Raw genomic sequence first — 13,235 nt, forward strand, 5'->3', positions numbered from 1 at the left:
CTGAATGACAAGGGATGACAATGTAAATTCACTCTGAATAACTAGGAAATGGCCATGCAAATCACTCTGAATGTTAAGAGATGGGATTGTAAATTCCTTACATTCTACCTGTAAGACAGAGATATACCACCCTAAAACAGAGGCATACCACCCTACCCTTGAGACATTCAATTTCCTACAAGTCAGCAGAGCAAATCAACACTTTAATATTTCGGTACAGGTACACAATCCTTTATCTGAACACTCTGGACCAGCTGGGTTTTGTAATTTGTAATTTTTTGAATATCGGAATAAGAAACAATTCAACCATGAGATTTGAAAACATCTTACCGAACAGCAGGCTCACAGTGAGTACTACAGGCCCTGAGACCGAACTGAAGCCTGCCAGTCCTGCCTCCCTACATCGCATCTGAGTGACTTGCATCGAGTGGGTGTGGAGTTGGGTTAACTATTTGCACGCTATACAACCTTGTTAATAAAATCATACCTTCACAAGAAAGCCTTCGGATTTTGGAGCTTTTCGGATTTCAGGATTTCGGACAAAGGGTTGTCTACCTGTATTATGTCTGGATCTTGCACAGCAGTTTTTGGTTTTTAGTTTTTTCGTGGAATGTGGGCATCATTGGTGAGGCCAGCATTTAATGCCTACCATTAATTGTCCTTGAGAGGTGGTGGTGAACCATCTTGGTCTCCTCCGGTCCAGCTGGTGCAGTACAACTTAGAGTTACTCACTAAAATTTAACTATGCATTATTGTTGTGTTGCATTGTGAAAATAAATTTGTGCACTATTTTATCCAATCTGATTTACTCTTGTTTGCGTTCAGTCAATTGATTTGTTTAATCAGTTCTGTTACCATTTTTCTTTAATAATTTAGATCTGATGAGGCATGTATCTAGAAAAAAGGAGAGTAAGTTGATTGCATTGACTAATAATTCAATAGTTAATCTTTAGAATTATCAGAGAGGAAGATAACTTTGATTGAATTTAAATTCCGAAATTGGTAAAAGGTCTGAAAAGATGCTCTCAAGAGATGACACTGTCAATGTGACAAAAAAGAAATATCAGAAGCAGACTGAGGTCAGGAGATGTGTAATTTAAAAAATAGTTACTACTAATTGAACCTTCAACAGAGAATGAATTCTACTAGCATTGTGCTTTGATATTAGAAGGGTAATATTGGTAATAAAGCATACTGAAAGTTTTGTGTGATGAATTGGTAATGTATGTTATGATTGTTTTAGTTTGTATTATCAACATTTTGAGGACTGGTACTAAGTTAGAAGGCTACTATTTTTAAAATCATGAGTAATTTTAACTGTTTACTAACTCTGACATAATGTTTTATACAAACACAGTAGTGTGTTACAAGGGATCTTAATGGAGAAGCATTTGTAATTATGTTCTGGGATAAGATTTTGCAAACCAAACTTAATTTTTGTAAGCTCTCCTAATGTGGTGGTGAGGGAATCTTCTTGCATTTGAGGTCACTTGTAATCTCGACTGTCTCAGATTAATGACAAGAAATGTAATAATTTGAAGGACTAAGGGTTGAATTAAAACTATCATCTTAAAGTAAATTATCATTTTCTTCAGGCCTCCAGAATTGAGTATATGCAAGATAAATCAAAGGTGTTTGGACAATGTTTGCACTGGAATAATACAACAATATTTAGAAAACTAGTTAATAATTTTAGCAGAAATAGTGTGCTCTTCAAGTTTTAAACCACAGCTAGGTTAGTTAGGGATCTTTCACTGTGATGCAAATTTATATGTAATTTTGCTTTGATTTGCATTCAATTAACTCTGCATTGTGACACCTGAGTATATTATAGTTTTAACTGATAACTTTGTAACACTATTTGGTCTATTTTGGATTAACGTATGGTTTTTATCTTTTCTTAGACTCTGTTTATGAACCTGCCAAAACTGTATCACTAATTTTCTCAGATGATAATCGTTTGGATAAACTTGACAAATATTACAGAAATGGTAAGTTGATTTTGAGCACAGACTTTACATTTGTAACATTTTAGCTATAAATTGCAATGCTTTTCTGCGTAGTTGTATTGAAATCTATCTTTTGGATATTAGAAGATTGCCTGCTGCACAGGGAGAAGGGTCTAATTCTGTAATATATATTCATGATCTTGCTAATAGTTTGTTATATTGCGCTCTCTTACATTGCGGTTGCAGATATTGTCTATTCCGTATGTGTTTGCATTACTAGTACACCAATTACCAGAAATTATTGACAGTTGAGTGCAAAGTGTTTGCATTTATGTGTTACCTTATTGCAGCTTCAGAAATTCACACCCTACTCTATAACCAATAAATTTCAAGTATTATCACTGTCCTTTTGTGGAATGCAAATTGATTGTTTGCCAAAGAGAACAAACTAAGGCATATACCTCTGCCAATGCAACACTTCTTTAGCACTGTATTGAATGATGTGATTAATTAAAACTTGCATAATATTTTACCCTACTGCATAAAATTGACTTTTGTGTATATTCAATGAAATAATTCAGAAAGTCCAATTTGAAAGGAACATCCTTTACTATCGCACACTAAAATAAAGCCAGTACATGGGGCAAAAAAAGGCTAGTTTTAGCCTGGGATAGAAACTTTGTAGACCTGCCCTACCCTAGGTCTGCTTTCTTTTTATATCCAGAAGTGTTATCATACGCAATTGAATTTTTTTTTAATCACTAAATTGCCGTGGTGTTTTTTTTCATCTGTTACCATAGACCGTAAAATATATGAGCTAAATTAGGCCATTCAGCCCATCGAAGTTATTGCCCACCACCAGTAAATCACCTGCGTTTCCAATTGAATAAGTCACGTGCAAAGCCTTTTAAGGGTAACATAAACCATCAAAGGTGAGGAAGAGGTAGGGAGAGGGAACTAAATCAAAATGAAAGGGCTGGGTAGGCTTTATAAAGAGCCTAGTGATTAAAAGTTCCAACTGGGCAGGCCATTGCATATGACCATGGGAACTCGCTCAACAAGCTCCCAAGGGAGATTAGTGATTTCTCATGGGATTTGAAGGGCTGATCAGATCCCTCCCCTTCTTAGTCAGAGGGTTCCCACTCATTCATGTGATGATAAAGCCTTCTATGTCGTTTTGCCCAGGGTTCCATTCCTTTTGCTTTCTACATCTAGTCGAGCTGTGAAGACTATCAAAAAGTCAATATTATGGCTCATCCTTAGTGGTGTGTCTGTTGAAACGATTGTCAATAAAGAGGGTTCCCGCTTGTTGACATGTTCTTTTTGCTATCTTCTCTCCAGTTTTGACCATGTATGATACCGGTCCCCTTTTTTTTAAAAAACAGTAAGTCTTGAAATACCTGGAGAGGCGTTACCAAAGTTCTTTATGTGGACCTTATCTTCCCCCTAATAATCTTTGAGATGTAGGAAATGCTTTAACTCCATTCAGCTCCTTCGAAACCAAGCCCTTTTTAATGGCTTTCACCTTCTCTTCGACAGGGTAAAATCCACCATTGTCAGTTCTGTACCAGAGGTACAGAAGTTTACCTAGAATGCACTTTTTTCCTTTTTAGCTGATATCTGCCTCAGAAAAATATCATAGGACCTCCTACAGACTCTCTGTGTGTACCTTTTGAAGTAGCTGCTGAGATTTAAAGTCATCCATGTAGACTGCCACTTTAGGCATCCCTTGGAGGATGTTCTCTATTAACCTTTGAAAGATGGCACCAGCTGAAGGTACCCCAGTTGGCAAGCAAGTGTACTCATACAGTCCTTTGTGAGCATTTATAGGATGCCTGGATGATTCCTTAAGCTCCAGTTGGAGATAGGTATGGCTCATGTTCAATTTTAAAAAAATATGTCACATCCGGTCAACTTTTCATACAAGTCTTCTATTTGTGGCATAGGGTTTCTATCTCAGGGAGAAAATCCGTTGACTGTCAATTCATAATGCCCACAGAAACTGAGCAAGGGTCAGCAGATTTTATGACTAGAATTATTGGTGTGACCCATTCAACAAAGTGTACTGGGTGTGTGACGCCCAATTCTCCTAGAATTTCCAATTTAGCCTGTACCTTTATACATAGTCATAAGAGAGTGGCCATGCCTTGAAGTATGTAGGTCGGGTCATTGGGTCTACATAATTTTTGCAGTGGTGCCTCTTATTTTTGTGAGGTCCTCTTGGAAATAATTTGGGGTACTTACTAATGACTTCATATAGATTGTCAGGATCTGTTGCTAATCCAGGCAGATTTTCCGTAGCTAATCCCTTCTCAACCTTGAACCACGATTAAGAGGAGTCAGACTGTGTTGCCTGTGTGTAACTGGTGTTACTGTGGCCCCAATGTTATGTAAGGGCTCCCCATTGTATGTAGCAAATTTAGCCTTGGTGCTTTCACGCTTAAAGACAATATGCACAATTGGGTTTTCCTAAAGGTTATGCTCCCCAACAATAGATACAGTGGTACCTGTGTCTGAAGGTCTCGACCCTCGGGAAGGGGTCTGTTGGTTCCCCGATCAGTCAAACAATCAACGGAAACAGAGGCTGCTTCAGCAAGATTTCACAGTTTATTTCAATGCCGGGCACAGGTTTGTCCAATTACACAGAGGTTAAAAGCTTCTGTGTCCCTTGGAGAAACTGTGCAATTTCACTTGGAACAAAGGCATTTTTTATGTTTCTTAAGATATAGTACAGTCTTAATTGCAGAGTGAATCCAGTAAAGTGTAATAAAATGACAGAATGGACAGCAGGTTAACCCAATGATATTTTCTGGATAACAAAGTTGTTTACTATACATTATCTCTTCCCACCTGCATTTCAAGGTTAACTGAGATGAGTAGTAATGTCCTATCTATCTTAGTTAATTCCATGTTGTGAAAGGTCCATTGTTCTGCTTTGTCTTTAATTCAGTTCATTCAGCAAGGCAGGAATTCAGCTTTTAGCAAGGTGAGAAGCCGTTTTAAACAGTGTTAATTTGCAGCCTGAAGCCATTTTGTTATGTTACTTTGTATTGAAAAGCCATTTTATGGTTAATAAAAGCATGCATAAAATAGTTATTCCTGACAGCAGAGTGAAAGTGAGGACTGCAGATGCTGGAGATTAGAATCAAGATTAGAGTGGTGCTGAAAATGCATAGCAGGTCACACAGCATCCGAGGAGCAGGAAAATCGACATTTCGGGCAGGAGCCCTTCATCAGGAATGAGGCTGGAAGCCTCAGGTGTGGCGAGGTAAATGGGAGGGGGTGGGGCTGGGAGAAGGTAGCTGGGAGTGCAGTAGGTGGATGGAGGAAGGGGTAAAGGTGATAGGTCGGAGAGGAGGGTAGAGCGGATAGGTGGGAAGGAAGATTGACCGGTGGGACAGATCTTGAGCATGGTGCTGAGCTGAAAGTTTGGAACTGGGGTAAGGTCAGGGAGGAGAAATGAGGAAACTGGTAAAGTCCACGTTGATGTCCTGGAGTTGAAGGGTTCCGAGGCAAAAGATGAGACTTCTTCCTCTAGGCATCGAGTGGTGAGGGACTGGCGGTGGAGGAAGCCCGGGACCTGCGTGTCCTCGGCATTGTGCAAGGAGGAATTGAAATGTTCAGCCATTGGGCGGTGTAGTTGATTGGTGGGGGTGTCCTGGAGATGATCCCTGAAGTGCTCTGCGAGAAGGCGTCCAGTCTCCTCAATGTAAAGGAGGCTGCATCGGGAGCAATGGATGCAATAAATGACATTTGTGGAAGTGCAGGTGAAACTTTGATGGATGTGGAAGGTTCCTTTGGGTTGTGAATTGAAGGTTGGGGTGGAATGTGTTGCCGAAATTGATGAACTGCTCAACCTCCTCGTGGGAGAACGAGATGGCACTGATGCAATCATCAATGTAGCGGACATTCTCCGGCATTTCTGCCACCTACAAATGGACCCCATATCAGGGATATATTCCCCTCCCGACCCCTTTCTGCTGTCCGCAAAGACAGTTCCCTCTGTGACCACCTGGTCAGGTCCACGCCCCCCAACAACCCATCCTCCCCTCCTGGCACCTTACCCTGCCACCACAGAAATTGCAAAACCTGCCCCACCCACAAAAAAAATCCCACCTCACCTCCATCCAAGGCCCCAAAGGAGCCTTCCACATCCAACAAAGTTTCACCTGCACTTCCACAAATGTCATTTATTGCATCTGTTGCTCCCGATGTGGTCTCTTTTACATTGGAAGACTGGATGTCTTCTTGCAGAGCACTACAGGGAACATCTCCTTGGCACTTGCACTGATCAACCACACCGCCCTGTGGCTGAACGTTTCAACTCCCCTTTCCACTCTGCTGAGGACATGCAGTTCCTGGGCCTCTTCCCCACACCCAATGCCTGGAGGAAGAACGTCCCACCTTCCGCCTCGGAACCCTTTAACCCCAGGGCATCAATGTGGACTTTACCAGTTTCCTCATTTCCTATCCCCCCACTTTACCCCAGTTCCAACCTTCCAGTTCAGCACCATCCTCATGACCTGTCCCACCTGTCAATCTCTCTTCTGATGAAGGGCTTTTGCCTGAAACATCAATTTTACTGGTCCTCGGATGCTGCCTAAACTGTTGTGGTCATCCAGCACCACTAATCCAGAATCGGGTTTCCAGCATCTGCAGTCATTGTTTTTACCTAATCTTTCTTCCCACCTATCCGCTCCACTCTTCTCTGACCTATCACCTTTACCCCTTTCTCCATCCATCTATTGCACTCCCAGCTACCTTCTCCCCAGTCCCAGCCCCACACCCTCCCATTTATTTTTCTCCTCTCCCGAGGCTTCCAATCTCATCCCTGATGAAGGGCTCCCGCCTGAAACTTCCCTGACAACAGTATAATTCCAGATTTTAGGTACTCATGTTTACCTGTCTATCTAGCGGGTGACCATATACTGAATGGTTCTCTTAAATTATAACCACTTTGGGAGAAGTGATTCAACTAAACTAGATCAGCCTGATTTATTTGCAAAGCCCTGTCTTAAATTGACTTTGCCCTTTGCCTGGGATTTATGCATTTTGCTTCTTTCGGTAGCCTTGACTGGAGGGGACCCTATGATTACAAGTGTAGCATGGACATTTTCACTCCTCACTGTTTTTTGTGGAGAAACTTACCATCTAGTTCTGGAACTTGGACCTTTGGCTCCAGTCACTCTTCCTTGGCAACCAATAGGAGCTGCAAGTATTGTCCGCTGAGAACAAGGCTCAGTGGCATGAGGGTAACCCAAGCTAGAGGACAATATTGTCTATAGACTCCTGAAGCTCATGACCCCCTTTTAATGCATTTTCATGGGAAAGAGCCAGTGCTATGGCTTTCTTGAGGTCTAAATCTTGTTCAGTCAGTCATATGATCATCTATATGATCAATTAGGTATTTACAAGCAAAGCGCTTATGGCAATGCTAACCATCAGAGGTGAAGGGGAGGGCGAGGGAGAGTAGGAAAGGGCAATTTTATATCTATATATATCTATATATATATATATCTCTCTCTACTTTATATGTATATTTTTCTCTCTCTTCCATATCCAGAAGTGCTATCACGCACAACCAAGTAACTTTCCCACCATCAAATAATCATGACTTTCTTTTTCCCTTTTTTAACTACTAACCCCACCACCAGTAATCAACTGTGTAATCAAATAACTATTTGCAAACAAAGCCGATTATGGGAAGTGCAAGCTATCAAAAATAAGGGGGAGGTAGGGAGAGAAGGCAGGGGCTAAATCAAAACAGAGTTGGAGGGGAAAATAAAGCACCGTACTCCCTGCAGTGTAAGTCTGCTTTTTTAAAAATCATTTAACCTATTTTCCTAATCAACCTGTTCAGCGATGTTATTACACATCTCTGGAACAGGTGTAGTTTGAACCCGTGCCTCCCTGTCCAGGGGTAGAGACTCTACCAATGTGCCACAAGAGGGCTCAGGTAGTGAGTTCCAGCTGGCAGGTCATTGGCTGCCCAGAGAACTCACACTCTGAGCTCCACAGGAAGATTAATGTGTGAATACCCATGGGCCTTAAAGGGGTTATCACATTCAACAATCTTTATCAATCAGTAATTTCAAATCTTGAGGCAATCTTGATTCCCTGCTACTTATTCCAACTAGTTGAGGGATGTGTTCGTCTATTGACACACATGTTCTGTCTTCATTCTTCATGCAGAAAGTTCTTCATCATGATCAAGTTCCATTTGCTGCAGTATTCATTCTCCATAAGGAAAGAGATTATGTTTGTCGGAAAGTGATTTGGGGTTCTTTTTTCATTAATTTTCTGTCAAGAATCACGAATTAGAATTGCTTGGTTTTCTATGAATATTGTATGCTGTGAGTAAATGACTGAACAATAGGACCAAAATGAACAATGCGATGGAATGGAAAGGAGGAAAAGTGCAGTTCTAAAGTTTAAAAAAAAGTAACTGATTGGAAAACAGTGTGAAAAATCAATTTAGACTAGAGTTTGGGCATTTTCCTTTTTTATATATTCTCACTTTTACTCATTGAATTTAGAAATTTCACTGCGTAATCTGTTCTGTAACTTAGTTGGAATGTCTTGTGGCGCAGTTGGTCTGTCTGTGCCTCTCAGCTCGGAGCTCAGGTTTGAGTCTTATCCCAGAACATAAGGTACATTCATAAGGTATTCAAATAGGTTCCATCTGACACGTACCAGTGACAGGCAGTAAGAATGGGAGTGATTCCTAGTTAGCTATGGGGTCAAAAGAAGGCTTCACCATGTTTCTGCGTTGCTTCATGCAATATGCACATACAAGGCCATGTCTGTACTTGTGATGTGAGCTGTAACAAGCAGGTGGCTTATTTATTTGCACTCACTTTTAATCTTTTAAAACTTGATTATGAAAATATGTTATATATATTCTTGTTCTTGAATGGACGACTGCCCAACGTGTTCCTTTTTGAGCTAATGCTTCACATATTTGTTAATTTCCAGTTGTTCCATGAAGATGTGACAGTTCAATTTACATTTGCAGATGTTGTGTGGAGATGTGACAGTTCCATTTACTGGAACATTTTCAGAAAATAGCTTGATGTTATAGTTACCATTTTTCACTATTCAGGAAATCTTGATTTAACCAGTATGTCAAAATCTTTTAGAAATCTATTATTGAACTGATGGCACTTTTTCATATTGATTTCTTTGCTTTTCCTACCAACAATATATTTTTCAAATAGCTTAGTTCCATTTGTTTTAAACCCAAATTGTATATGCTACATTTTGGAAATTTTATGGTGTGCAATAAACACACACATACTAGAGTGATTGAATTCAAGCTGAGTGCAAGTGTGAAATCTTCGAGGAGAAAGTGAGGTCTGCAGATGCTGGAGATCAGAGCTGAAAAGTGTTGCTGGAAAAGCGCAGCAGGTCAGGCAGCATCCAAGGAGCAGGAGATTCGACGTTTCAGGCATAAGCCCTTCAGAAATCCCACATCGGGTGCAGCGGATGCAATAGATGATGTGTGTGGAGGTGCAGGTGAATTTGTGGCGGATATGGAAGGATCCCTTGGGGCTTAGGAGAGAAGTGAGGGAAGAGGTGTGGGCGCAAGTTTTGCATTTCTTGCGGTTGCAGGGTAAGGTGCTGGGAGTGGAGGTTGGGTTGGTGGGAGGTGTGGACCTGACGAGGGAGTCACGGAGGGAGTGGTCTTTTCGGAACGCTGATAGGGGAGGGGAGGGAAGTATATCCCTGGAGGTGGGGTCCGTTTGGAGGTGGCGGAAATGACGCTGTATACGGAGGTTGGTGGGGTGGTAGGTGAGAACCAGTGGGGTTCTGTCCTGGTGGCGGTTGGAGGGGCGGGGCTCAAGGGCGGAGGAGCGGGAAGTGGAGGAGATGTGGTGGAGGGCATCGTCGGTCACGTCTGGGGGGAATCTGCGGTCTTTGAAGAAGGAGGCCATCTGGGCTGTACAGTATTGGCACTGGTCCTCCTGGGAGCAGATGCGCGGAGACGAAGGAATTGGGAATATGGAATGCCGTTTTTACAGGGGGCAGGGTGGGAGGAGGTGTAGTCTGGGTAGCTGTGGGAGTCAGTCGGTTTATAGTAGATGCCTGTGTTGATTCGGTCGCAGGAGATAGAAATGGAAAGGTCTAGGAAGGGGAGGGAGGAGTCTGAGACAGTCCAGGTGAATTTGAGGTCGGGGTGGAAGGTGTTGGTAAAGTGGATGAACTGTTCAACCTCCTGGGAGCACGAGGCAGCGCCGATACAGTCATCGATGTAGCGGAGGAAAAGGTGGGGGGTGGTGCCAGTGTAGTTGCGGAAGATGGACTGTTCCACATATCCTATGAAGAGGCAGGCATAGCTGGGGCCCATGCGGGTGCACATGGCAACTCCTTTTGGTTTGGAGGAAGTGGGAGGATTGGAAAGAGAAGTTGTTCAGGGTGAGGACCAGTTCAGTCAGTCGAAGGAGGGTGTCAGTGGAAGGGTACTGGTTGGTACGGCGGGAAAGGAAGAAGCAGGGGGCTTTGAGTCCTTCGTGATGGGGGATGGAGGTGTACAGGGACTGGATGTCTATGGTGAAGATAAGGTGTTGGGCACCTGGGAAAGTGTGAAAGGCAAGTATTTTCTTGGAACTTTCTCTTCATCTCTGAATGCAGTTTGAATGTGTCTTGTGTATTGGTGATATGGTGGTGTATTGTTTTGTCGTGTGCCCAATACATTTTTAAAACAGCAATTATGCTAGAAATTCATTCAAGATAAACAAATTTTAAGCATGGAAAACCAGCTTGAAGTATTATGTTAAAAATGAATATTCCAAGCCAATATCACAACCATTATGTTTATGCTGAGTTGAAATAGTACATTGAAGTTTTAAAATTTCATTTCTGCAGTCTGCCACTGAGTGATTTTCCTAATCCATCCTACACTGTAGTTTTTCAAAAGAAGGCCAAATACTTTCCCAAAGCAGACTGAGTCTGATAGCATTCTTGTGAGAACATAAAATAAAGAATTGATGTGTATTTTCTGCTGTATAGTAAAAGCAATATTGAGAATTATTCAAATATCCCCCCCCAGAAAGGTGGTCAAGAACCTCCGCATTAAATCATTTCACTATCATTTCCCGGACTGCAGCCTGAATCAGTTACACGTCTTATTGCAAAGTAAAATTGCATTGTCCTACCAGTCCATAGGGGTGTTCTCTTGTAAGAGAAAGATGACTGATGGTGGTTCAACCCAAGGGTCACTATGCCTCAGGTGAAGGGAGAGATTGAGAAGGAGAGGTCTTCATGGTAGTCTCAGCTGGGGAAAGAATTGAACACCACAGTTGGCATCATTGCATTACAAACCAGCTGTCCAGCAAACTAAGCTAACCAACATCATAATTAGCCATGGGAGAGATCCCTGAAGACTGGAGGGAAGCGAATTTTGTGCCCTTATTCAAGAAGGGATGCAAAGAAAAACAATGGAACTGTAGACCAATAAGTCTAACATTTGTAGTAGATAAGTTACTTAAGGATATTGAGAGATAAGATATACATGCGTTTGGAAAGACAGCATTTGATTAGGAGTAGTCAGCATGGCTTTGTTGCGTGGGAAATCATGTCTCACAAACTGGATTGAGTTTTTTGAAGAAGTAACAAAGAAGGTTGATGATGCAGAGCAGTAGTTGAGATCCATATGGACTTCAGTAAGGCGTTTGACAAGGTTCCCCATGGGAGACTGATTAGCAATGTTAGATCCCATGGGATACAGGGAGGACTAGCCATTTGGATACAGAACTGGCTCAAAGGTAGAAGACAGAAGGTGATGGTGGAGGGTTGTTTTTCAGACTGGAGGCCTGTGACCAGTGGAATGCCACATGGATCGGTGCTAGGTCCTCTACTTTTTGTCAATTACATAAATGATTTGGATGCGAGCGTAAGAGATACAGTTAGTAAGTTTGCAGATGACACCAAAATTGGAGGTGTAGTGGACAGCAAAGAGGGTTACCTCAGATTAAACAGGATCTGGACCAGATGGGCGAATGGGCTGAGAAGTGGCAGATGGAGTTTAATTCAGATAAATGCAAGGTGCTGCATTTTGGGATAGCAAATCTTAGCAGGACTTCAACACTTATGAAGTTGTACAGGATGTTGGTGAGGCTGCACTTGGAATATTATGTTCAGTTTTGGTCATCTTGCTATAGGAAGGATGTTAATGAGTTTTGAGAAGATTTACAGCTCAGGTTGAGGTTCTGGATGTAGGTTTGCTCGCTGAGCTGGAAGGTTCGTTTTCAGACATTTTGTCGTCATACTAGGTAAAATTTTCAGTGAGCCTCAAGATGAAACCCTGACTGTGTCGCCCGCTTTCTATGTGTGTTTGAGTTTCCTTGGTTTGGTGGTGTAATTTCCTGTGGTGATATCATGTCCTATGGTGATGTTATTTCCTGTTCCTTTTCTCAGGGGGTGGTAAATGGGATCCAAGTCAACGTGTTTGTTGATAGTGTTCCAGTTGGAATGCCATGCTTCTAGGAGTTCTTGTGCATGTCTCTGTCCAGCTTGTCCTAGGATGGATGTGTTGTCCCAGTCGAAGTTGTGCGGTGTCTGATGGCTCGTTGAAATAATGTTCTAATGCAGCTTTGTTTGTGGATGTTGGGATGATTGCTTCTGTCGTTCAATATTTGGTCCGTATGTGTTGTTTTCCAGTAGACACTGGTTTGGAGTTTCCCATTGGCTGTTTGCTCTACTGCAACATCGAGGAATGGCTGTTTGTTGTTGTTTTCCTCCTCTTTAGTGAATTTTATGCCAGTAAGGATATTATTGATGGTCTTTCCACACACTGAAGCACAAAGGAACTATGAAGAGCAGAGGAAAATCACCTATACAGTGTATTCAAAAAGAACAGATACCCAATGTACACAATCCGCCAATTTCTCAGCAACAAATCCAATCAAGCACACAAAACACGTCCAGAAACCCTAGCCACTCTCCCCGACATCAAAGATATCAAGGAAATGACTACAGATTTCTCAGACCTCTTGGCATCATGGTAACCCATAAATCCACCACCACACTGAAACAGCAGCTAATGAATTTCAAAGACCCTATACAGATAACAAGCAAAACTAATGTCATTTACAAAATGCCTTGCAAGATAACAAACACTACCTTGGACAAACAGGGAGAAAACTAGCCACCAGGATACATGAACATGAACTAGCCACAAAAAGACAAGACCCACTCTTACTCGTATCCTTACATACGGATGAGGAAGGATACCCCTTCAACTGGAACAGCACATTCATCCTAGGACAAGCCAAACAGAGACATGCA

At 42.0% G+C, this 13,235-nt stretch overlaps 1 protein-coding gene across 4 annotated transcripts in view; it reads left to right on the forward strand.

The window, feature by feature from the left end:
* phkb (phosphorylase kinase, beta) overlaps positions 1-13,235 on the forward strand; it is a 262,162-nt gene that overhangs the window by 12,146 nt on the left and 236,781 nt on the right. For all 4 annotated transcript variants that reach the window (XM_060838109.1, XM_060838108.1, XM_060838110.1 and 1 more), the window contains one exon: positions 1,905-1,991. In XM_060838109.1, coding sequence (XP_060694092.1) covers positions 1,905-1,991 — 87 coding nt within the window. The remainder of the gene's footprint in view (positions 1-1,904; positions 1,992-13,235) is intronic.

The sequence above is a fragment of the Hemiscyllium ocellatum genome, chromosome 17 (genome assembly GCF_020745735.1).
Source record: "Hemiscyllium ocellatum isolate sHemOce1 chromosome 17, sHemOce1.pat.X.cur, whole genome shotgun sequence".
In the NCBI taxonomy this organism is placed as follows: Eukaryota; Metazoa; Chordata; class Chondrichthyes; order Orectolobiformes; family Hemiscylliidae; genus Hemiscyllium; species Hemiscyllium ocellatum.